The sequence below is a fragment of the Miniopterus schreibersii genome, assembly GCF_964146895.1.
Source record: "Miniopterus schreibersii genome assembly, chromosome: 1".
NCBI classification, from domain to species: domain Eukaryota; kingdom Metazoa; phylum Chordata; class Mammalia; order Chiroptera; family Miniopteridae; genus Miniopterus; species Miniopterus schreibersii.
The window spans coordinates 163151703-163178526 of record NC_138101.1 but is presented as its reverse complement, the minus strand read 5'-3'; the positions used below and the strand labels follow the sequence as shown (position 1 = coordinate 163178526).

The following is a 26824-nucleotide window of genomic DNA, read 5'->3' as shown; positions in this document are numbered from 1 at the left end:
CGCCTGTTCTGGCCACTGACTTGCTCCAGGTGTGACTGGCAGGTAAGCCATGTCACCCAGACCTTTCTGGGCATGTGTCTATTGTCCAGCCCCTGCCCCCAGCCATCTGCGGGGAACAGACCCGGAGAGTGTTAAACTGCAGCTTCCTGGCAAAGCTGTATAAATGGCATGTCTATAATATTTAGTCTCCCCTTTACTTTTTTCATGTTAATAATAACCAGGTTATTATAAGGATATCAGTTTGAAGCCTGGGTTTGCCACTTAGTAACGGTGTGGCCTTGAACATGTCATTCTAGCCTCAGTCTTTATTTGTAAATTAGGGATAATAATACCCACTTCTCAGGGTGTGAGGATTAGGAATATTACATATAAACTACGTAACAGAGTGCCTAGCACTTGACAAAAATTCAGTAAATTGTTAATGTTATCAATAATAATTACTCTGGAGATTGATACTATGCCTCAGCTCTGAGAAGAGGGAGAATGAAGTGACAGTTGAAGTGGGATTAATTAAGGTGGATTTCCATGAGGAGCTGGATTGTGAAACATGCTTTGAAAGAAGGGAAGCTGTATACGGACAGAAAAGAAAGGCGAGGCGAGTTGTAGGAATGAAGGTGGCATGTGGGATGCAGGAAGAGAGGGCATTTATTGAACATGGGAGCCACCAGATATGTCAGCTTGCTCGTCCTGGAGAGTACAGTACTTTGGATATGATCAATGAGAAAAACAATAGTGCCACATGGTGGGAGGGGATAGTTCAGGGCTGTTTTAAGAAACAGGTAAGGCCTAGGGCAAATTACCCTGTACTTTCTCACCCCAACATATGGTACAGGTAAAATTAAGTTAAAATGAATGGTAAGGACAACTTTGTAAGGCAAAATAATTTTTTTTAGGCTTTAAACTTTACCTTTTAAAATATAATTAATCTTTTTTTTAAGTTTAATTTTTAATTACAGTTGATATTCAATATTATTTTATATTAGTTTCAGGTGCACAGCATAATGTTTAGACGCATATCATTTACAAAATGATCCCCCCGATAATTCTAGTACCCACATGACACCATACATAGTTATTCCAATATTATTGACTATATTCCCTATGCGGTGATTATTTTGTAACTACCAATTTGTACTTATTAATTCCTTCACCTTTTTCACCCGGTCCTTAACCCCCCCCCCCATCTGGCAAACCTGTTTTCTGTATCTATGGTCTGTTTCTGTTCCGTTTGTCCCTTTAGATTCCACATATAAATGAAATCATATAGTATTTGTCTTTCTCTGTTTGACTTATTTTACTTAGTATAATACCCTCTACGTTCATCTATGTTGTTACAAATGGTAAGATTTCATTCTTTTCCATGGCTGAGCAATGTTTTACTGCATATATATACCACATCTTTATTCGCTTGTCTATTGATGGGCACTTGGGTTGCTGCAAGGCAAAATTTATCACACAGAGACAGGTGACAGCTGGAAGTAGAAAAGGGCCACTCAGCTCTGTTTTTGTGATACTAGGGGACAAGCTGTAATTACACATATGTGGAGAATCTTCTGGACTTTTCTTAGCATTAGCAGGGAGCCTTTTCCTTCTCCCTAGCTGCTGCCCTCCTGAGTCCTGTAGAACTGTGGCATCTCCTGAAATGCACAGGATGCAGTGTGAATGCCCAGATTTGCTCACCCTGAGACCTCAAAGTCCAGAGAGAAGTGTCAGGATTTCATTAAAAAAAAAAAGCAAGGATCTCCATGATGAGAGTGGACGTCTGAAGTCCTGGGTGAGATGAGATGCAAACAGAGAAATTGTGTCTATAATATATGCAGACCAACTGAAGTTCTACTCGAGGTGATGTTCAGGCTTGTGTTCAATTTTCTGAAAGTCAAGGTTTATAACATAAGGGGCTTTACCAAACATTTAAGGACAGTCACATATGGTAACATTGTCTATAAGCAAAGTTGGTCACCTGCACTATCAGTGTTAAAAACAAAATTGTAATTGTCACTGTAAAATGTACTGTCATCATTGCCTTTGTGTTTATCGTAGAAGTCATTATTATGATTTCTTGTATATTGCGGGTCTATTTCATTGACACAAAGATGCAGACCTTTTAAAGGGACAGGTCTTTTACTCTAATGCTTCAAAACCTTCTGGGATCTATTTTCCCTTCACTAGGTATTAACTTGTGACTAACAATGTGCCTATTATAGCATTAAAAAACACTGAATAATAGCCACGTCTGTTTATACCAAAGGCTTATTAAATTTTAATTTAGATATACACTGTTAACTTTCTTACATATAAATAAAAAACCTTCCCTAAGGAGAAAAAGTAAATCTCATTGGGCCCCCTTGGTGAATACCTTCTGTATCTTGAAGACAGACATAGGGGCATCTTGCAAATAAGAGTACTAGGGGGCACTCAGAGAGAAGTATTCATTTATTCATTCAGTGCGTATTTATTGTGGGTCTGTTATATGCTAGACATGGTGGTAGGTGCTGAGCATACAGCAGTGAACAAGAAGGAATGATGACATTTCTGTGGACCTTGGTTTTCCACTCTCTGAAATAAATGTATTCATTTTTGATGTTTATATATCACTTTATGATGATGAAAATGCTCACTGACTTTTAAAAATAATGCTAATTCAATTCAGATTCCATTCACAGTTTGAGAACCTGCTGAGGGCTCGGGTGACAGCTTTCCATGTGATTATACCATTTGATTTAATAAGAGCAGCACCTTCTATCTGCGCAGCCTCTCAGAACATCCTGTGGGAAGGAGGGCAGGAATCCACCATTTGTCAATGGGAAAACCAGGCTCACAGAGATCCAGTGGGTTGTCGGAAGTATCACAACTGGGAAGTGGAAAGACTGGGGCCAGAACCCATTTCCCATGGTGATGAAAATATTTTCAACTATCTCATTTTTTTTTTTTTCTACTCTAGGCTGATAAATTTGTATTTAGGAACTCTTAGAAACAGTTTTCAGAATATATGGGATATTCTGAGATATACATGGGGGGTCTACATTTTTGTTTTTCCTCACAATTCATACTTTGTAACAAGTCTCCAGGAAAGACCATCATTGCTAGCCGCTTGCTACTGTTTTTCATCTAAACTCTTTTCTTAAAGATTGAATTTCCTTTTTTCCCTTCTTTCTTTCTTTTTTTTTTAAAAATTTATCTTTATTGTTGAAAGTATTACAGGTGTCCCATTTCCCCCCCCCCCAATTGACCCCCCTCAACCTCACTCCAACCCCCTCCCCAGGCCTTCACCCCGTCATTGTCTGTGTCCATGGGTTATGCACATATGCATATAACTTCTTCGGTGAATCTCTTCCCACCCTCCACCCCCCTTCCCTCTTCCCTCTGAAATATGATCGTCTGAAATATGTCTGGATCTATTTAGTTCATCAGATTCTTTTGTTCATTAGCTTCTTCTTAAAGAAGATCCTTCACCATTTCCTGTAGTGCTGGTCTGGTGGTGATGAACTCCTTTAGCTTTTGCTTGTCTGAGAAGCTCTTTCTCTGACCTTCAATTCTAAATGATAGCTTTGCTGGATAGAACAATCTTGGTTGTAGTTCCATGTTTTTCATCAGTTTGAATATTTCTTGCCACTCCCTTCTGGCCTGCAAAGTTTCTGTTGAGAAATCAGCTGACAGTTGTATGGGTGCTCCCTTGTATGTAATTAACGGCTTTTCTCTTGCTGCTTTTAAGATTCTCTCTTTGTCTTTAACCTTTGGCATTTTAATTCTGACGTGTCTTGCTGTGGGCCTCTTTGGGTTCCTCTTGTTTGGGACCTTCTGTGGTTCCTGGACTTGTAAGTCTATTTCTTTCCCCAGGCAGGGGAAGTTTTCTGTAATTATTTTTTCAAATACATTTTCAATTTCTTGCTCTCTTTCCTCTCCTTCTGGCACCCCAATAATATGAATGTTGGACCCCTTCAAGTGGTCCCAGAGGCTCCTTATGCTATCTTCATATTTCTGGATTCTTTTTGCTCTTCTGGTTGGGTGTTTTTTGTTTCTTCATGTTCCAAATTGCTGATTTGATTCTCAGCATCCTCTACTGTTGATTCCCTATAAATTATTCTTCATTTCAGTTCATGTAGTCTTCATTTCAAATTGGTCCTTTATTATGTCATCGATTTTCTCAATTATTTTTGTCATATTCTTACTAATATCCTTGAGCATCCTTATAACCATTTTTCTGAACTCTGTACTTGTTAGCTTGCTTGCATCTATTTCATTTAGTTCCTTTTCTAGAGATTTCTTCTGTTCTTTCCTTTGTGACATGTTTCTTTGCCTCCACATTTTGGCTGCTTCCAGGTATTTGTTTCTGTGTATTAGGTAGAGCTGCTATGTCTCCTGGAATTTGTAGAGTGACTTTGTGTAGTAGGTGTCCTGTAGGGTCCAGAGGCTCAGCCTCCCCAGTCACCTGAGCTGGGCCTTCTAGGTGCTCCCCTGTGTGGGCTGTGTGCACTGTCCTGTTGTAGTTGAGCCTTGGTTGTTGTTGGTGTCACTGGGAGGAATTGACCCCCAGGCCAATCAGCTGTGAGGACCAGCTGCAACTAAGCCAAAGAGCTGCTGTGATGGAGACACCCCTATGGAGCAGGATTTACTTCAGTGGAGCTTTGGTGTTCAAGTGTGCCCCTTGAGTGTGTCACTCGTGGATGTGGTAGGGTTATAATCCAGCGTGGCCAAGTCTCACCACCAGGTGCACTGTCTCTGGGGCCTCCCGAGAGGTGCAAAGTCAGCCTCTGCCAGTGCCTTGCCCAGGGCCACCCAACATGAGCTACTCAGCAAACCGTAGTTGGCTGCTGCTTGTGCTGGGCTTGGAGGTGTCCAGGAGAGGCCAAGCTATGAGCCAATGCAGGCTGCCGCTAGTGCCAGTCCTGGGGCCACTTATCAAGCCATGTGGGGCCCGCTGCTGCTTGTTTGAGAGATTTTTGGAAAGTCCTAAGCATGAGGCTGGAGAGGCCACTTGCACAGAAAAGCCCCTGGAAATGGCCTGGATGAGTGGCAGGTGGGGAGGGGCGGGGCCTCCGGGAATCACGGGGCGGGGCCAAAGGCGTGAGTCAGGTGCTGGCCATTCAAACATGGTGCCTGCCTGCCGGCTGTGTGCGGGGAGGACTCCAAAGGAGCCTTGGCCTCCGCCAGCCCTTCTGCCTGGGAGGAAGCCGCCCCTCCACCTCTCACCCCAAATTCAGGCAGGTTAGTTCCTCCCCGTGTCCCAGGTCCTTTCAGGCTGCTGCCCGGCGCTGGGCTCAGAGGGAGCGTCCGAGTGAGTCCGTGCCGGGCCCTTTAGAGGAGCTGCTGGGGCTCCCGCAGCCTCCGCGACCCTCAGGGACAGTCCCCGCTGGTTTCATAGCCCGGAGTTGTGGGGACATCTCTTCCCAGCCCTGGAGCCCTGAGCTGGGGGCCTGCTGTGGGGCTGGGACCCCTCACTCCTCCGAGAAACCTCCACCGCCGAGATTCCCTCCTGGGTTTAACCCGAGGCACCGGGTGTGGGCCCGAAGCCGTGTCTCTGCGATTCAGCTCCGATCCGCCCGCGTCTCTGCCCCTCCTACGGTCTCGGTGCTGCTTCAGTTCCCTGGTTGTGGGGCTTTTTTCAGCCAGATCTCAGGAGGCTCTGAGTGATGGTGGTTCTGGATTTTAGTTGTGATTTTGATGTGGTTGTGGGAGGCGGCGGGTGCAGCTGTTACCTACGCCGCCGTCTTGCTGTCTCTCGGAATAAATGATTTTTAAGTAGGAAGGTTCTTCAGAATCAGATAAGTGAGCCTGCTCATTTCACAGCAGAGAAAACTGAAGCTGAGAGAAAGAAAGCAAGCTCAAGGTAATACATTTAGAAAAAGAGCTGCAGCTGACTGCAACTTTAGTATGATAAAGAGCGTTACAAATAAACTTAAAACACAAATGACCGGGTGTGATATCCAAGCACAGGAGGTGAAGGAGTGGGGCACAGTTCCGGCAGGTGAAGAAGGCAGCAGGATTGGTTGGGAGATTGGTTGGTTACACTGAACAATAAATAAATTGATTGAACAAATAAGCAAACAACTTGAGGAAAAAGACTCTGGTTTATCACTGTTGGAGAAGGTATTTATTTTTAAGTAAGGAAAAGGGGAAGCCTAGAATCTTGAGGTTTAGATTGGAATTAGAGATACTGGCAGGAATGCATGGTTTTAAAATATATACACTGATAGAGGCTTGTCAAATTAAGATTGGCACAATTTTAACGCTATAACATTGGGTAACAACTAGAGGAATAAAAGCAAAAGATGAAATAAGTAGAAAAATATATACACTGATAGGTATGGAAATAGTCATAGAAGCACAAATATCTGTATGCTTGTGTGTGTATTGTGCATATGTAATATATATATTTTTTGCTCTGTCCACTGAAAGAAACCAGAAGCAATGGCCCTCCAGTAACAATGAGAGCACTAAGAGCTTAGATCTTAGTACCATCTTCCACTAAAAGGACCCAAGGCTCTGAGGTTGGTCCTAGGTCTGGGTCAGGGAAAGTGTAAGGGTAAACCTGAAACACCTCATTGCACTAGAAAGTAAGACAATGCTCGAGGAGTAATGGGAACACACCAAAGGAGCACAAGAGCCACCCTGAAGGGCCTCCCACTAGCTAAATCTGGGACAATTTGAACATCAAAATGATGAAAGTATGTAATATAATTGACTAAAGAGAGTAAAGTAGAAACTCATGAGTTCAAACTGGTATAAATACATACATGCATACACATATGTATGAATCCAGACACACATCCACCCATACATGCACACTTACATACACACATGCATACATACATACACACATGCATATGTACATAAACGAAAGAGGGAGAGGAAAAGCTCTTCCCTGCGGTAGATTGCCAATGAATAAATGTAGAAGGAATGATGGAAATAAAAATTACAATGGGACTACATCAAATTAAAAAGGTTTTGTACAGCAAAGGAAACCATCAACAAAATGAAAAGACAACCCACTGAGTAGGAGAACATAATCATCAATGATACATCTGATAAGGGGTTAATACCCAAAATTTATAAAGAACGTATACAACTCAACACTAAAAAACTCAAACAATCCAGTTAAAAAATGGGCAAAGGATCTGAATAGATACTTCTCCAAAGAGGATATAAGATGGCCTATGGACAGAGGAAAAGATGCTCAATGTCACTAGTCATCAGAGAAATGCAAATTAAAACCACAATGAGATATCACCTCACACCTGTCAGATTGTCTATCATCAATAAATCAACAAACAACAAGTGCTGGTGAGGGTGTGGAGAAAAGGGAATCCTTATGTACTGTTGCTGGAAATGCAGACTGGTGCAGCCGCTGTGGAAAACAGTACGCAGGTTCCTCAAAAAATTAAAAATGGAACTGCCTTATGACCCAGTGATTCCACTTCTTGGGATTTATCTGAAGAAATCCAAAACACTAATTTGAAAGAATATATGCACCCCTATGTTCATTGCAGTGTTATTTACAATAGCCAAGATTTGGAAGCAGCCCAAGTGCCCATTAGTAGATGAGTGGATAAAAAAGCTGTGGGACATTTACACAATGGAATACTATTCTGCCATAAAAAAGGAAATTGTACTTTTTGCAACAGCATGGATGAACCTGGAGAATATTATGCTAAGTGAAATAAGCCAACCAGAGAAAGACAAATACTATATGATTTCACTTATATATGGAATCTAATGAACAAAATAAACTAACCAACAAAATAGAAACAGACTTATAGATACAGAGAACAGACTGACAGCTGTCAGAGTGGAAGGGGGTTGGGGGGCTGGGTAAAAAAGATGAAGGCATTTAGCAACCCCCCCCCCCAACTGTCATAAACACAGACAGTAATATGGTGATTACCAGAGGGAAGGGGGGGGGTAGAAGACAGTAAATGGGGGCATAAACGGTGATGGAAGGAGACTTGACTTTGGGTGGTAAGCACACAATGCAATATACAGATGATATGTTATAGAATTGTACGCTTGAAACCTATATAATTTCATTAACCAATGTCACCCCAATACATTCAATAAGAATTAAAATAAAAGAAAAGAAAATTACCACTATCACGGTGGTGGCCGGCTCAGGAGAAAGTTGGCAATGGCTGCTCAGTTTTGTGGGTGGGAATTTGAGGAGAAATAGGATATTGGTGCACTCTTGGAATACTTTCCCAAATTACTTTGTAAAGTAATCACTTACAGGAAAATTACAAAATTAATTTCAAAGGAAAAAAATAATGATTTTTATGGTGGAGAAACATGGCTGAAAAAAAAAAAGAGAAAACTCACAAATGACAATATGGGAGAAGATATTTTCAACATGTATAACAGTCAAAGGGTAATAGTTCCTTATACAGGTACAAAGAGCTTCTACAGATCAGCATTTGTATTATAGTCCAATTTGACAGGGACAAAAGCTCTGATAAGGCAGTTAAGACGAGATGCATAAATGGCCAACAAACATATGAAAAGACAGTCATCATCAATACTAATAAAAGAAATACTGAGGAAAACAAGATGACATTTTTTCCCTGTTAGACTGGCACAAAAAGAAGAGGTTGATAATATGACAGTCTCTTCATTGGCACCACAGCACCTGCCAATTAGACAAGAAACTCCGGTGCTTTCTGAAGTGATGTTATTTGTAAAATGGCTGGACAGGGCCACAGTGATTTTGCAAATTCATACATATTCTATACAGAGAGCTAACATCCTTCCCTTGCCACTGTAGAAACACCCTTGACGTGCTCCCTGAGAACTGCCTCCAGTGTTCTATTGAAAACTGTAACACAAAGGGCCGTATGCTCAAGTATTAACAGGAAGGGATAAGAAGTCATGATAAAATCAGAGAACTCTGGGTTAATATTTATTTATCCCATCCATCAACTGATGTCTGAGCTCTTTCTCAAAAAGCCTTGGCACCACCATCCAGCATCTGCTAGAATACCCTATCATTGTTCATTCAGTCAGTCTTTCAACCAATATTTACTGAACACCTACTTCGTGCCAGGGCAGAGATAGTGCTGAGAATTGAGTGGGGAACAAAAAGAGACACAGTACATCTCCTCAGAGAGCTTATACTCTACAGGAGGAGACAGCTTTAATCAGGTAATCATGTAAATAGGTTGAAAACTGTAACTACGGTAAGTGGTGCGAAGGAGAGGTACATGATGATGTGAGAACCCAAAACAGGTGTATTTGACTTTGTCAGGGAAGGTTTCCCTAAGAAACTGTGGCTTGCCCTGAAATATGATGAAGGGGAAGGGGGCTAACTAGGCAAAGACGAGACAAGAGCATTCCAGGCAGCGGGACAGCATGTGAAAAGGCCCTGAGGCAGGAGGTGGTGTGATGAATAAGGAGGGGGAGCAGAGAGAGGCCGATGTGGTTGGAAAAGGCAAATAGAGGGGGAATTACTGTGAGAAAAGACAGGCACGTGGGACCAGTCAAGTGAAGGGTGGCATCTTTATCCCAGAACCAAGGAAGGGTGATACACCCAGGGACAGGACCAGCTCTGTGTTTAGAGAAGATCCCCCTCGCTGCCATGTGCAATTCTCCCTGAACCAAATGCGAATAAATAAAAACCGTAAGTTAACCGTCCCCATAGTTCCATCCTCACTAATGCCCCAAGAATGGCAGGTTTAATCTTTCCTTCTTACGACAGACATTTGGGGAGGCCAGCCTCCCCCGCTTTCCCTCCCCTACTTCCCTGCCACCCAGCTCCTCCACCAGAGGGCGTGTTTGTGTCTTCCCTGCCCCCAGGGTAGATTATTTCCAAGCGCCCCTCAGTTTGTCCTTTTGTCTCTCAACCCGTGGGCCTGAGGAAGGAACGTAAAACCACTGGAGGGTTCAGGAAGGCAGATGGAAAATGATTATTGAACAAGCTGAAAGCTGCCCAAAACATACACTGTCACTTTGAAACCATCATCGGGCTGAAGTAGAGGATCGTGAACCTGAGAATGATGAATATGAAAAAACTAGTGTATTTACAATGTCAGAAGGCGAGAGGCTATCAGGAGAGGGAGGGTGGGAGGCCTGTTCCTCCTTTAGGCAGAGGCCTGGCTGCCCAACACTAACGGAGGAGGAACTGAGCGTTTTACAAAACAAGTCCCGTGAGGTAGTAATGAATTTAAACATTGGAACCTAGACTGTTCTGCATCAGAACCACGCACATGCTCATGAAGGATCTCGCAGATGAAATGCTGAATAAATAAAAGCATGTTGTGGAATAATAATATATAGGAGGTTCTGATCTATAAAAAGCTGATGAAACTATACGTTATATATGGGTAATCCATGCACGCAGTAAAAGCATAAAGATATTGAAAGGAATCAAAGTCCCCAAAATAAGACAGTAGCTACCTCTGGGAGGAGGAGGGGCCACGCGAGGAGGACTGGCAAGGAGTACATAGGACTGGAGCGGTATTGGCACCACTTTCTCTCTTAAGCTGGGTGGGAGGCACGTGATATTCATTTCAACCTTTTTATATTTATAAAATATTTCCCAACACATTTTTTTAGAAGAAAAATTTGACAACCCAAGTTGCTGGTGATATACTAAGAAAAGGAACAGAAACAAGGACACAACTCCTTTCTAATGACTGACGTTCTATTCAAAAACAGGTTCTAGACAGGTCCGATCCCTAAGATGGCACATAAAGGAGTCTCAAAATAAGACACAGGCAGAGAATTAAGGCCCAATTAATGGAGCTATGCGGCACGAGCTGTGGTCATTTAAACTCCACCTGTACCCAAATGAGAAAACCCTGCATTTCCAGACATAAAGCCTGGTCTCACACGGATTGGCATGGACCGTGTGCTTGCTGAATTTAGAGTCAGCTCATCTGGTGAACTTTAGAAGCTCCCTTATATGCCCAGTTTCGTGGGTGTGGACAGTATGGAGTCTACATATTTTAGTACTTCACGTGGCATCAAGTCGACTTACCTGTTGTTCCATGGTGCTGGGGTCAATAAAGGTCACCAGGTCTATAGAAAAGTAACCGACCACATTTCTCATTTTACAAGCATTTCCAATTTGGAGGCACAAAGACGTGAGAAGCTGGGGATTCACTGAGGCCTGAGGCACGGTGGAACCGGAGCAGATGAAGGGGCTGTCCGCATGCAACTGGTCCCCCATTGACAGCACGCTGATTTCTCCGTTGGGCTCTATGAGCATGTCCACCGTCAGGTTGGTGATACTTTCTGCAGGTGGGTAAGCCTCGACCACGCCTCCTGGTGGGCAAAGCATGGAGTAGGTGAGAGGATTCGTTCACCTGGACTGGGCCACTTAGAGCAGGAGGAAAGAGGCCCTGCCTTGGCAGATGGACTGGGTTTCAGGTGGGGCACCTGCCATGCCTTGTGAGACTCTGAGCAAGTAGCTTCAATTCTCTGAACTTCCTTTCCCTCATCCATATAATGGGCATAACAAAACCAATTTACCAGATTGTTGTGAGTCTGAGATATACAGTATTTATAGTATGTAGCCCCATGCTTGGCATACAATAGGGCTCAATGGGTGGAAGTTTTGATTCTGATCATAATGAGGGAGGCACGGTAAAGGTCATCAAGTGTATGCCCATCCGTTACATAAACAATGAACCTAAGGCCTATATGCAGATCCCTTGGAGGAATTAGCTGCCCACAGTCCACAGTTCATACCTTGATGACCACTGGTCTTTCTGTTCAACTGTACTGCTTTATGAAGTTTTGACAGGTTAGGGCTTTTATCAGGCACAGGAGAACACTGACCATCACGTGGGACAAAGGATTCCTACAGAAAGCCAGTTGTAAATCATTTTCTAAATTGCAGAGGTCAGGAGATGCTGCCATTCTTGGGGAACAGGCGTGCTTCCTCCTTGCTGACGAGAGCTTTATAATGTATCATATTTTACCTTTTGCTCTGAAGAACAAAAACCATAAAGGCGAATTTGATGCTTAATGATGGCAGCAGTCTTAGCCCGGGCTAATTTTGTGGGCTAGCTCCATAGTGTTTACAGAAATCACATGGCCCTGAGTTTCTGTTTTCAGGCCTAACATAAATCTTACTGTATATGTCCCTTTTATGGAAAAAAAATTTAAGTATTACTTGTAAAGAATTAGATGATGTAATTTAAAAGTAAAAGCAGCTAAGTGTCCCCTAGACATGGTGGGCTTAGGGGCCTGACAGTTTTCAGATAAACTTGGTCTGTTATTTTCACAAAAGTTCCACCCACAGGCTTTGAGCAGCACACACAGTTAAATCCTGAAATGTTAGTGGTTCTTAAATGCAGCCATCTGTTATTTTATACAGAGGCACTTTCTTTAAATGTGTATAAATGTAGTTGGAACTGGCCCTAAAGAAGGCTGAATTTCAGAAGGAAAACTGACTTTTTTTTTTTTTGGTTGGTTTGAGATACGCTTTCCTTCAAATGAGGCCTACTGGTGTGTGCTGTACCTGTACCAGCTGCTGGGGAGTTAGCAAGGTCAATGCAACAAAACAGCAACAAAATCCACAAAAAAGCCCATCGAGTCTCTCTGATCTAGATGACTTTGTGGCTTTAGCTGTCACCTGTATTTTGAAAGGCACTGGCCTCAGTGGAAACACGCTGTCCTTTGTACTTGCATGATTACCTCAGATTTTTTTCTTCTAAGTAGCTTATTTGTATTAAATGTATTGCCTTTGATATAACCCTATGGCAACGCAAATATGTAGCGCATCTTGTGGCCATAAGCACACATGAGAGAGCAGAAGTGACATGAAACAGGCGATGGTGGGAGATGGCGGGAGATGGTGGCCATAGGGTGGGAAGGCCCGGTGGGACAGCCTTGTTCAGCCAGTGAGCATTTACGTGGGTCTGATGTGTGCTCTAGGCTCAGAGCTGGGCAGAGGTTGGAAAACACATGACTCGCTAGAACTGGGTTTTGAAGATGTGCCTTAAGTCGTAGGATCTAACTGTGTTCCCATTCACCAGTATTTGTTGTGTGGTTTTGCCCGAGTCACTTCTTAGCTTTGAGCCTGTTTCTTCATTTATAAAATTGGCTCTTGAATAAAGCTAGTTCTGCCTCCCACAAACAGGCAGTGTTTACAGCGTGGCTGAAAGAAAGGGTAGAGATTAACAGGGGGTCAGGCAAAGCCTACGCTTGTGGTTTTCCAGCTCAGGGGCGATGGACAGTGGTTGGGAAAACCCTATTCAACAAAGCTCCCATGAAAATACGTAAGGTTAGAGGAAGGTTCGCAGGCTGACCTTGGAAGGTCTGGGAGCTTCCTAACATCCTGTCTTGGATGGACCTGGAGATCTTCATGGTTTTCCCTTCCTAATTTAAAAAGAATCCCTTCTTTTTAACCCTCACCAAGGATATACTTTCATTGCTTTTAGAGAGAGAGGAAAGGAGGGAGAGAGAAATATCAATCGATTGCCTCCCGTATGTGACCTGACCAGGGCTCAAACCTGCAACGCAACCCTTTGGGGTATAGGACAATGCTCCAACTGACTGAGCCACCCGGCCAGGGCAAGAATCCCTTAGTTTCGACCACTTTTGTTGTTGTTGTAGGTACCTTGTTGTTTTCTAGTTATGCGTGGGGTTGACTCTTTTAGTTTTACTTTTCTGTCAATGGGTGCATATGGAAATTTTCGGAATCACAGAAATTTAGATTTGAGAGAACACTGGAGGTCCCGCAGCATTACCTCCCCCGCCTGAGAAGACCCCGTTGCAACATTCTTGTTAGAGGCCTGGCCGTCCGGCCCCTGACTTAAATAATTCATTAACAGCGTTGGCTAAGCCCGTCCATCCCACCCCAGCCAGTGTATTCCAACAGGCCCGTCCTTCTGATGCTCTCTCCTGCACTGACCGAGGATGTGCTCCTTGATAGATACACCCACCAGCTCTGGCGAAAACTCCTGGAGTAACACAGATGTAGCCCTTTATTGGTTCTGCTACATATCAACAGAGTGATTTTGGGGGCGTTAGTTGATGTTTTGTACTGAAGTTTGGCCCTCTATTAGATAAGGGCGATAATGGCACCCACCTCACAGCATTATGAGGAGGACCGAATGAATGAATAATGAATATACACATACTTAGAACAGTGCCTGGCACACAATAAGCACGGTTGGTGCTTTTTATGTTCCTGTCACTGCTATTAGCGCCGTGGTGCGGTTGCCGCTGCTGTTGTTACCACATACTATTACAGTATTACGACATTGTTACATATCGCTGTTAATACGTTGTCACGTGGGAAGGTACCTTCTGTAGTCTGTTGTACTAGCCTTCTCTTCTCAGTCATGTGGAAGGCATGCAAGAATATCTGCCTGCCTTACGCGGTAACCGCCTGCAGAGTAAGGGGCACTGCATGGGTGTCCCTGGGTGCAACATTCCCACAGGGACCCCTGCCACTGGGGATAAACATCATTCGCTCCATTGATTCCCTCACCGACCGACCTCCTAACATCCTTGGAAAATGAGGATGAGTTAGGAGGACGAAGGTGATGAAAGGAATGCAGGCTGCCTTTGTTCCGGGACTGTCAAGGATCCTTACTTAGAAATTCTACCTTCAGAACTGGAGGTGAGACCATTTCTACTCTCGTAGAAAACGGAAGCGGACACTAACATTGAGTAAAGACCTATTCGGGGTCAGGCTCTATGGTAGAATCTTCCACGTCTGTTTCCCTGGCTCCTCCCAGCCACCCTGTGAAGAAGGCGAGTGCAGAAACTGGGCCTCCGAGGGCTCAGGGACTTGGCTCACGGTTGTGGGTGAGACCCAGATCCGGGTCATCTGATCGCAAAGCCCCCCCTCAGAAGTCTGTGGTGCAGAAAGGGGCTGCAGTCTTGAGCTGTGTGCGTCACGCTTGGTGTGCTCAGTTCCTATTTACTTAAGGGGCTGAGTGCAAGATATTTTGGCAACGTTTAAAGGAGAAAGAGTCTGCTGTAGGAGCACGTTCCTAAACCAACGCAAGATGTGAGGTGTTTAAATCGGCCCCGGGTTGACCCAAAACTAGAATCCAAGGCCGTGCAAACCGATGCGCAATAGGAACTTTCCAGTCTTATTTACCTTGAATGAGAAGCGTGTGGAGGAATTTCCTCCACTCCGGGAAGCGTTTCTCATTGACTGGCTGAGCGTGCTGTGCTAAAACGCCCGCCAGCTCCTCGGAGAGCTTCACCAAAGCTGGCTCCTGCAGAAACAAATTAAATAGAACCACAAGCAATTTTACTACAGAAATGAAAACTGCTTGTGGAGTGATTAAAAACCAGGCCTCCAACAGGCAAAAAAAAATGTGCTTACTGTTTACCCAGAGTCAGAAAGCCATTTTGAAAAGTTTCTCTATTTTCCCAGCCACTTCGGTTTCCATATTTCAAAGTGATTGGGCCCCTAAATGTTGCTGCTCAAGTGCCTGTTGTCTCTGAAAGGCAGCCTCTGTCTGCGTGTCAGGCAATCCTGGTTTCAGACCCACGGCAGCTTGACCAGCTGTGTCCCTGGGCGATGTGCCTCCCCACTCTGGGCCTCAGTTTCTAATTATGTAAAACCAGATCCTTTGGACCTGAGTGTTTTTTACTCTATGACACTACCAGGGCTGACCCGGGAGAAATTACAGAGTGGGAAGGATCTTTCTTGGGCACCTCTATCTCTTTAAACTGTGCCCCCCTTGTTGGGGGGCCTCCATGTAACCATGCCTTAAACTTAGGACTGATGCTGTAAATGTGGGGTTTTCAGTGGGGGCAGGTGGGGGTGAGGAGAGGACCGGCCTCAGTCCCCTGGCATTCCCTGTAAGTCACAGCCTCACTTAACTAGACATGAGACTGGCTCCATAGCATCCTAAAACAACCTCAAACTACAAAGCCTCCTGTCAAAACGGAAACAGTAGGAAACCCTCTTATGAATAAGAAGCTTGGCTTTTTGTTATAAAAAGCCTCAGTTTGCCAGGACAATTTTTCTTTTTGGATAATCTTAGACGGTCTAAAAATTTTCGAAGAGAAGAGACTGGCTAAAATTTTTCAAATGGAAGCCATCGCTTCAGATTTCATTTCTGCCAGAAGTAGGGCAGGGCCATAGATACAAAACCATTTGATGGGCAGTGTTCATATTTAAAACACAGGACACTGGCACGAAGAGCTCAGGTTTGCTTTGGGCTTCTGGGAACTTCCAAATCTATGAGTGAACACTCAGTAATTTGGAGAACAGGAAAAGAATCAGCTTTGGAGAGTGGGGCTAGAAGGAATCTTAGAAATAATCTGTAAACTCATTTATTTCCAAGTTCCCCGACATTAAAAAATGATTGTCCTCCCCTTCCCCTGCTCCTTGGAACCGTTGGTTCATTCTGGGTCCAGTGCCTTCTGAAAGCCTACACCAGAAGACAAGCATCCGAGCCCTAGATGGTCTGGCTCAGTGGTTAGAGCGCTGGCCCATGGACTGAAGGGTCCCCGGTTGGGTTCTAAAGGCCAAGGGCACGTACCTCAGTTGCAGTCTACGTGTCTCTCTCATGTTGATCTCTCTCTCTCCCCCCTTCCATTCTCTCTGAAAAAATATCCTCAGGTGAGGGTTAAAAAAAAGGAAGACAAGCATCTAAGACTATATATATTATATATATATATATATACTCTAGGCAGGTCCAAATAATCTGAATAATTTCTGAAATATCCAGATAATCCTGGCAGGAGAGTCTTATTAGTTAGCTTAGCAAGTGCTTGACATACAGAACAAGAATGTCAGGAGAAAGAAAGGGTGCCCTGGACCACGTCTGTCTAGGCGGGCTCCCGCACAGCGCGGGGAGTCTATGAGGACGGGCTGGGGAGGCCGGCTCATGCGGCCAGTCTCTGTCCTGGGAGGTGGAGGCAGGGAAGTTGCTGCTGAAGCCGTGGGTCTCTCCCCCCTGTATCTTGCGCGATGTACACCTGTTTGTCTTGCTCTTATTGTACATTCCATCATCTCCCAACAGCCTGCATCTAACCACAAATAAGCGCACAAGACACAGTTCCAGCGCCCCCCCTTTGTTCCTTCTCTGAGCACTGTCCTCCAAGCTCATCTTTCTGTTCTACACTTGTTTCCATTAAAACCAATTTTGCCTGATTCATGAAGTGCCCCAGAGCTGGGCCCGGGAAGCACAGCTGTGGGTTCCCACCCTGCTTGGGAAAACCGAGTGACGAGGAAGGAGGCTGCGCAGGCCAGGCCCTGTCCCCGGGCAGTGGAGACTCCTCTTTGCTCTGCCTTCTGCCCTACGTCTGAAAGGTGTTGAGCCACCTGCCCGGTGGTCTGTTACGTGGTCATTCACATCAAGACATCAAAGAGAAATCATTCATTCATTCATTCATGTACTCATCCGCATATCAAAAACTCACAGGAACTTGGGGTATCAAAGTCACAGGGGCAGACAGTAGAATGGTGGTGGCTGTCGGGGCTGGGGCAGGGGGTGGGGAGTTAGTGTTTACTGGGCGCAGAGTTTCAGTTTTATGAGATGAAGAGAGTTTTGGAGACAGATGGTGGCGATGGTTGCCCAACATTATGAACATAATACCACCCAACTGTACACTTAAAAGTGGCTAAGATGATAAATTTTATGTTATGTATATTTTAGCGCAGTTTAAAAATTGGGGAAATTACAGAATGTCAGGTCTTTTAAGTTCCTGAACTAGGTGGGGGGAAAGTGTTCATGTACTTTGGGAGATGGAGATGGAGAGGACACAGTGCAGGAGCAGGTGAAAGCCTTGCCACCTAAATCTTGAAACTAGATCTCCATCAACTTGAGGATCAAGTCGAATTCCTCAGCAAGACGCCCCAGGAAGGGCCTCTGTGACCTGCCTCTCGTTCCTAGTGGAGCCTTACTGGTGTTCTCTCCGCCTCCCGGCCTCGCCCAGCGGCCCTGGCTCCATCTCAACGTCTGCCTCCCTTTCTCTTCTTCTTCCCCTGGCTGGCTCCTTCTGCGCCTCCTGGTCACATCTCCTCCAGGAAGCCTTCTCTGCCACCCCAGTGGGGTGTCCTTTCTCTGTGCTCTCCAGCTCCCTAGCGGCGTGGTCCGTGGCTTTGAGGTCAGTGCCCCCCGTGCTTGGCACAGGGAGCACTAGGTGTTTGCAGAACGAATCGTGGTGGTGGTAAACACAGGGACCCAGCCCTGAACAGCTGAAGTCACCCAGTAAGAGAAAATTCAAAACGGGCTCCCTCCTTGCTGCCCAGACCGCCTGGGTGATGCCCACTTAAGAACCACTAATTCTTCCTGGGTGGGTATTATGGGATTCCCTGCCTCTGAGGGGCACTGCAAAGGTAAACGAGGTGACATTTATGAAGTGTCACCTCAGATGCAACAGGCTATGTGAGGGGCCAGTAATGGAGTCGTAAGTCTGCAGCATGAGGGAAGCACCCGGACACCGTGCCAGGTGCCACCATCACCTCTGCTCACAGAGCCAACCATTCGGCCTCACCCGCCGTGTGGGTGCCGTGCGCAAAGCCACAGCGTGGGGCACATTTCCTAGAGGAAGGTTTGCTGTGGGAACTGGAGGGTGACTTGTGTCCTCTCATGAGAAGTCCACTGTGGGGGCACAGGTGGGGTGACGTTCAGTGGGGGACCTTGGGACATACAGAGGCATCTCGGGGCCATGATTACCTCTCTAAGGAAAAAACATGGAAACAGATAATGGGGGGATACTAAATTGTTAACTTATTTATTTTGAAAGCACCTGATAGGAAATACAAGGATTCTACTAAGAGTGGCCTTAATACCAATAAACTATCCTTCTATCTCTACCAAAAAAAAAAAAAAAAAGAATACTGCAGGATCTGCAACTCATATAATCGAGGAGAAAGGGCAGCAAATGACATTCTGTGTAAGAGATTCAATTTACCCGGCCCCTTGCCCCCACCCCCCAAACAACCCTCAACAGCACACTGTCTGCTGGAGATGCTTGTGAATGGGTGGGTGAGGCCTGAGCTCAAGTCCAGGTGCAAAGGACTCCACTGCAGCAGTGGTCTGACAAGCTGGGGACACCTCTCCCCTAGGAGCAAGAAGGGCTCTGTTGTCACAAAGGCCTCCTGATGTCGGATGTGAGTTCTCGGTCTTGGGGGCAGTTTCTGTTTTCTAGTGAGTATCATTCTGCACAGTACAAACATAATTACTACAACTTTAAGGGTAGATGCTTGTAAGGGAAGACCTATAGCTATTCAGGTTCATTCTCTTTTGAATAAACTTAAGTACACAGAGACACACACGGATGCACACACAGACATACATGTGCACACACAGACACGACCAGACAAAACCCTAGATTCATGCGAACTATCAAACAGCATTTGTAAAATACACTCTCCTGCCACAGCAGGCTCACATCATGACCTCATTCAGTCCTCCCAGTAACGCTGAGGCCAGCACAGTGTTGTCCCTGCTTTACAAATGGGAAGCGGAGGCACCTAGAATGAAGAGGCTTGTGTCAAATCACCTGCTGAGTTGTCAGGTCCTGTTATCGGGTGATTTTCAACACATGACTGAAAACAGAGAACAATGGAGTTGGGGGAACCATTGCTAGTCTGCTTTCTTTTCTACTTTTTCAACCTCCCAAAGTGTGTGTGCATGTGTATGTGTGTGTGTGTGTGTGTGTGTGCACGCATAGTCTGTTAGAGGCCAGCAACCAGGCCACATGTTCTCCATCTTATGAACTTGGGAGTCAGTAGTTTGAAAGCTTGTTTTCATTGACTCACATCAAGGTGATGGACCCACTGAGTCAGTATTTCAGAGAGCCTGTCACCCACGTGGAGCGGATCCCTGAGACCTCATGGCTCTGGGGCTGTGGAAAGTATATACCTTGAGAACAATAAATAAATGTTAGAAAAACACCCTTTACTTTTTGGGAAAAATTAGACTTCCCAGATTTTCATTTCATCACGATTGCCCTGGCCCTGGGCCATCACATTAGCTGCTGGCCTTTGTGGAGCTGATGACTCTAGAGCCATTCCCATCCCGGAGAGACCTGAGCCCCATCGGCACCTCTGCGCAGCCTTGTCACCCTTTGTCCAGTGCCTACACTTATCCCTCAGGGTGCAACAGTAGTTATGACCTTGGAGGGTTCCGGGATGTATGGACCTTGCCTCTCAACTCTCTCTCTTTTTCTATCAAGGAAGTATAAATTTGAAGGAAGAGATATTTGACTGAAGGAAATTCAGAACATCTCAGGGGGAGCTGCTGGCATATCCAATTTAATACGGACTAAAGCTACTTCAAACTCCAGAGAGTTAACTTTCTCAAGTAAATTCTGTGTGTGTGTGTGTGTGTGTGTGTGTGTGTGTTGGGGCGGATAGGAGGGGAGGAAGAAGGAATACAAATTAGAATGCTCTAAATATCAGTCCCACAAAACTCATTTTATCCTAGAAGCCTTTGTGCTGGCTCTGCAGTGGTGAGTTAAGCAAAATAACTTCTTGGCTAATCACCTGCAGTCTCCCACATCAGACACTGTTTGGTGGCGCTCAGAAGAGAAACCAAGGGACCTATCTCGATGGTCCTGCTTCAGAGAGGTTTCTAATGTCACTAAATGGAGGGATGGAGGGTGGCATAAGGCCAAGAGGACAAGAAAGTGATCTGGAAAACTAAGCAAGGCTGTCAGGGTTGAAAGGGGCCATATGGACTCTCCAAGCAAATGCCTCATGGAGCAGAAGAGGGCCGGGGCTTCCACACTCCTGCACGGGGACCGCGGGAGCTCCCCGGCTGCCTTCTGACCCTGGGTGAGTGCCCTCCACCGCTGCTGCCCCTTTCAGAGGGCAACGTGCGAGACGCCACGGAAAGCGCTCAGGGTTTCAGTTCGCTAGGGGCACAGAGATGGAGAGAAGGGGGGGATTCCAAATTCGAGGGTGAGTTTGCTGTGCACGGACTACTTTTTACCCCTATAGACATTTTTTAGGTAGCATAACAACTCTCACTTATTGAAAGCTGGTTGACCAAGTGGCATGGCTGTAGCAGGGGGTTTCTATTTATTATCTCAAAGCCATTCTATGAGGTGGTTACTCTCTTCCCATTTCATGTCACACAGACATGAAGTAGCAGAGCCGGGATTCAAATCCAGCTGCTACCAGGATGTCAGAGCGCATTGGGATCTGGAACTGCCATCAGTGGGCATAAATGGTCACTCTGGGTTGGATCGGGTCATCCACATGGGAGGCGAAGTCTGTGCTGTCAAATTTATGAAAAAGTGGTAGAGTGGACATTTGCTGTTGGCTGGCTGGCATCTTTGTCCGTCTTTCAGGGTAATGATGTCCCAAACTTCCTTTTAGGAACTGCCACTATCGCATTGTTAGCTATGCAAGTTGATTGAGAACAACTCCACTCTCAGCTCCAGGGGTGCAGCCCTGGCTAGCAAAGCCAGGCCCTGGCCACAGTCATTGGTTCAAGAAGGGCGCGTGACCCACGCAGGCCACTCAGATGTTAGGAAGCGCTTGCTGGGGCCTCCCGAGAAAGGCTTCACGGTCCCCTGAGAAAGCTACCAGGTGAGATGTTCTCTCTTCCTATTGCCTTGACCAAGGACAAGCTCCAGGAGCCACTGTAGCCGTCTTTAACCCTGAGGACAGCCAGTTGTGGGATGGAGCAGACATCATGCTAAGTGCAGAGGAGAAATGCAAAGTAACTGGATCCTTACTGATACTGAGCCACTGGATTAAGCCTTGTTGGAAGCCAGACCAATGACTGGATTTTCAGTTAGTTGAGATAATAAATTCTCTATTTTTAAAGCTCTTTTGAGTTGGGTTTGCTATTACTTGAAAGTTAAACATTTTAAACTGATACAAGTGGGTGGGCGGAACGATGGATTGTGGAATCCATGATGGATGCTGGAAGCCAGCAGATGCTATGATCACTCCTAGGCATTGGTTGCTCTCATTCTGTGATCGGCAGTGGAGTTTTCACGCATTCCTCTCCATTAAGATGATTAGAAACAGGCCCTCTTTAGAGTGCAAAAATATGCTGAGAGGGTGAAGAAAAAATGAAACGTCTTCGGCAAGTCGTAAACTACTTCCCACACCTACTTAAAGTTTAAGGCTGCTTTAGTACTCCATGTTTAATTGTTAATTGAGAATTTAAAAATCAAAAATGCCAAGTTTGCCTTCGATGAGATGGAAAATTATGCTGCTGTAGAAGGTAACATAATGTAAAACAGCCAACATTACCAAGGCACACAAATGTTTTTGGTATGTAAAATTGCTTTGTAAAATATTTGCTCCATCTGCTGAAAGCGGCAAAGACAATTTTCCCTTGATAGCTAATGGCCCATTTCGGCTGTGTGGCAAGTGATTCGCTGCGGTGGCGGCTGTCATTAAACAGAATGGTGAAACGCGGTATATAATTCCATACTTACGTGGCATTATCCACTCGCCGCTTCTCCAGGAGTCTGTCCCTCATTACCCGGGCCTCCACCTTGCACCAGCGCGCAGGCCTAGCAGTTGATTTGACTTGAGAAGCGTTTTGTCCAACTGAGGCACATATGTCGCACCTCCATTCCAAAGCTCAGCACAACTGTGTCGCCCCAACCAGAAACTCTAGAAAGGTTCATTCCTGTTCAACTTTCCAGCACTTAAACTGCTGTTTCTCTCCCCCCTCCCCACAGGGGGCCGTGGTTTTCTTTCTAGGCTCACCCAGTCTCGCTGCACGCCGGGGTTTCGATAGATAAAGATTAAGCGGTTCTTGAAATTCCGTAATTGAACTTCGCACATACACAAAAGCAGGAAAAAATTTTCCCGGGGCCAAGACCGCCGACATAAAAGCCTGACAAACGCCGTCCTTGGTTCATGGCGTGTGTGGCGGTCTGTGATCGCTCTCTTTAAAGGAGTTGTTTACACTACACCCTAAATGACTTCAACATCTGCTAAAGGAACAATTAAAAATAAATAATCCAGGGTGGTTTAAAAAAAGAAGAATACGTTCATGTTTTGGGAATGATAGTAAAAAGTAGTTACAGCAAGTGGCAGATTTAAAAAATATATATTTTTAATGTTGGAAAATGAGTTTGAAGGAAATTATGTTAAATATGAGTGACATCAAGTAAATACATATGACTGCTTTAAAGATGACTCAATATTTGAAAGCAGAAACCATCTGGTTTAAAAATCAGCAGTAAAAAAATAAAATAATATAAAATAAAATAAAATAAAAGTCAGCCATAAGTGGAAGTAGCTATAATTATTATTATTGGTAATCGGTTCCTCTCTTTCCAGTTCGAGAAATATCCCTGGTTGAAAAAAATTGCATAAGCTGAGGAAGCTCTTTAATTGAAAATTAAAAATAAAAGAAAACACGTGCATCCTTTGGACTTAATTTTCCTTTCAAGTGGCGGGGCAGAAGGGTGAACTGGTGGAGTAAAACCAGAGACTGCCAGGAGAAATTATATTTTAATTTCATGCGAAAGGAATGAGCAAGCATCTACTTTAAAAGATCAGAGTGAGGGGCTGATTTTCTGAGATTCCCACATGTATGGATGTAAGTACCTAAGGCAGACGGAATAGCATGACATATTTATTATTGTTTTCTTTCTACAGACCATGTTTATTAAAATACCAGGGGAATAAATCAGTGAATCCCCAAAGTGGGGATTTGCGTTTGATCTCGCACAATTTCACGAAAGTCCCAGTCTTCTCAAGGGCACCCCTCTCCCCCGAGGGGCAGGGGGACAGATGACCGGAAGCAAATGGCACAGTCGCGGGCCGAGGAGAGGGCCGCTCGCCCGGAGCCTGTTCCAAGTGCCCCTGCCTGCTCGGTGGCTTTCAGCAGGGCAGACGTTTCCAGAAGGGCTCCGACAGGGGCGTCCTGGATGTGAAAACACTAACGGATCCCCGCTCCTCTCATCCCTTGCTTTATTCCTTCCTTCCACGCTGTTACTGCGAAAAACTGGCAGTTAAATTCAATTGATTCAGAATATTCTGGATCCATATGGCTGCCAACCCTGGAGCTGAGGCGGCGATAGCGCCTCACTGCTGTTCCCGAGCATTTGCCTCTCCCCCGGTCCCCAGATGGCGGGAGTAACATTTAAACCTCCTTTTCTCTGCCTTGTACAATAGACCTTGGCACCATTTCAACTGTTTACTCCGGTAATTAACAGCTCTGATACCACAACAATTACAACTCCTCCACTCTCACCACAATAATGCTATGAATTAGTGAGAGCTAATGGCTGGAAGGTAGAGTGTTTCCAGACTGCGAGATGTGTGCATTTTTAGAATAAAATAAAAGGTACAAACAGCACGCTTTGCAGTAGACAATGATTACCTAGTAATTAGTTTACACAAAGCTTCCTATTTAATGGCAAAACGCTGTAATTAACGTGTGACAGAAAATCAAAGGGTACTTTGTAAGCATATGAAAAATTAACACTGCAGGCCCATAGCTTTATGTACTGATTAGAAGCATATTAAATCAATAGGACACACAAACCAACAGCTTGTATAGCTGATTATTATAGGTCCTCAGAAGGGGGACCCGGCTTTCATTTAACTTGGGGAGGCAATTTTCGCTCTCCTGTCATCTTCCTCAGGCGCAGAGAAGCACCTCAAACCCAACCCTGGCAGCTTCATGAAAATAACCATTGAACTGGAAGAAAACATTCTAAGTCATTTTCAGAGATAAGGGAAATATGTAAATGATTAAGACTTTCCAATGATTTTGGTGACGTGCTGCTACACTAATTAGAAAAGACACCAACTGGAACTGGAAAATGAAGCAACCAGGTCTCGGTCTCATGGTCAGAATATTCTCTATCAGGTCAATGCCTCTTTACTCAACATGCAGAAAGTTCAAATAACTGGGATCATTTTCTCTTTTCAAATGATAAGAAGCCAGGGAGCCATCAAAGTTTATTCTTTTGAAGGTATTATCCGGGTAAATAAGCAGGTAGGCACAATTGGGTCACCATTCTGGATCTTCAACAGCCACAATTTTATATAATGATAATTGATGCATAGAAAAATATTCTGAAATCCTACAAGGCCTTAAAAGACCTTCTAAATCATCAAACAAAGATCATATTGTGCAGACTCAGTCAATGTTACTTGCAATTTAATTGTGATACAACTTTATGGTAATATTAATAGTAACAGGGAGCATTTCTTGAAGGCTATGATGTGCTAAGTACATTGCTGGACAATTCACAAGGGTTATCTCAGTTAATTCTTACCACCTCCCCTCCAGGCAGGTACCAATATTATCCCTTTTTATAGATGAAGAGACAGGGACTTGGAGAGCCCATGGTCCCCCTCTAGTAACCTCTGTGTGCCTGGGCTGTGGACATTTGAGAGCAATGGCTGTTGTGTTCCAGGGACCTTTGTGTTTTTCACAAGTCTCTGTAGAAAACAGAAAACCTGCCACAAGGGTAGTGGGTCCCAATGGCAGGGACCACTTCTCTGGGATTTTCAAACAAGGAGTCTTTTCTAAATGTGGCAAGAACACTGGGCCTGGAGGAGTGGATGTGGGTTTCAAACTAGGCACAACCACAGCTATATGAATTTGGGCAAGTCACCCAACTTCCCAAAGATCAGTTTCTCCATCTGTAAACAGAATAACAATACCTTCCTTCTCAAAGTGGTGTGGAAGTAAATGAATAAAAACCTTAGAGTTTTTCTGAGATTGAATGAGACAATTCATGTAAAGTTCTGAAATGCCTGATACCCAGCTGGTATTCCATAATGCCATTGTTATTGTTATTATTAAATACAAAGAAATGCCAAGACCTTAACAGTATATTCGTGGATCTACAAAAGAAGTCAAGTTTTTACGATATAAAAATAAATATAAATAACAGATGAATAATCATTGGTATGTAGCTTAATGATTAGGGGAAAATGATATCCTAGATATGTTCTTAACCTTAAAAACCTTGATTTTTCTCTTAATACCAAGATGTTGTGTTTCTGATATAAGAAACTAATAATAAATAAGGACATGAAAAAAGGATCTCTTGCTAGTAATCTAGTAGCAATTATAAGATGTATTTTGACATCTAAAAAAAAAAAAGGAAGCTGGAAATAACCTAAATTTTCAACTTAGTTGAATGGTTTAACATGGTAGAGTAAATCAACATGAGGGAAAATTATACACCCATTAATTGGGACGACCACATGTAAACATGGAGAATGCTGAAGATCTGATGTTTAAATAGCATATACACTGTTACTGTAGCTATCAGAAATAAACACAGAACATTTGGAAATTAATACACAAACCTGAAAACAGCTATACTTGGGAAAAGTGGTTTTGTACTTATTTGATTAAATATACCTTTAATCTTGTTTTATTACCTTTTAACTTTTCCAAAATATTATGTGGTTATAGGGTTATGGTTCTTCGGGATCACCTAATAAATACCAACTAAATTCTATTCAAAGCACCAAGCTCAGCCATCCAATAGTGGCTCCTATGACCCAGTTACATGGCCATCTGAATGGATGGAGGTCTTTACAAGGAGCCTAGGGAGTTCTAAGGCACTTACTGATTGACGGTTCTCTTTTATAATAGTGTATTTGGTTTGCTGACTTAGTTCTACAAGGAAGCAAAACTCCTGTGGTTTATTCTACTTTTTCTAGGCTTGGGTGCCTTGAATTAGTGTGTGTGTGTGCGTGCGTGCGTGTGTGTGTGTGTGTGTATTCCCCCTTGGTGATCTCCAATTTAATTTAAAATGTCTAACAAAGTACACCAAAGTACAAGTACAGGTAAAACTGCTCTTGCCAAGGGCTAAAATAGCAATATTATATAGTAGCTTAGAGCCAGTTCAATTTCCTTTTTCTCCCTTTTCTTGTAAGCGGTAAAATTGTGATGCCAAGACCTCTACACACCATCCATCCGGGGAAACAGAGGCCCAAAGAAGGTCTGCACAGAGAAAC

The 26824-nt window shown here is 44.3% G+C and overlaps 1 protein-coding gene across 1 annotated transcript in view; it reads right to left on the bottom strand.

Moving 5' to 3' along the window:
- The window catches only part of IQCH (IQ motif containing H), a gene marked incomplete at both ends in the record, with an annotated part of 175289 nt that overhangs the window by 37757 nt on the left and 110708 nt on the right, over positions 1–26824 (bottom strand). Inside the window, 2 exons of the mRNA XM_081126407.1 lie at positions 10964–11250; positions 15047–15167. Coding sequence (XP_080982533.1) covers positions 10964–11250; positions 15047–15167 — 408 coding nt within the window. The remainder of the gene's footprint in view (positions 1–10963; positions 11251–15046; positions 15168–26824) is intronic.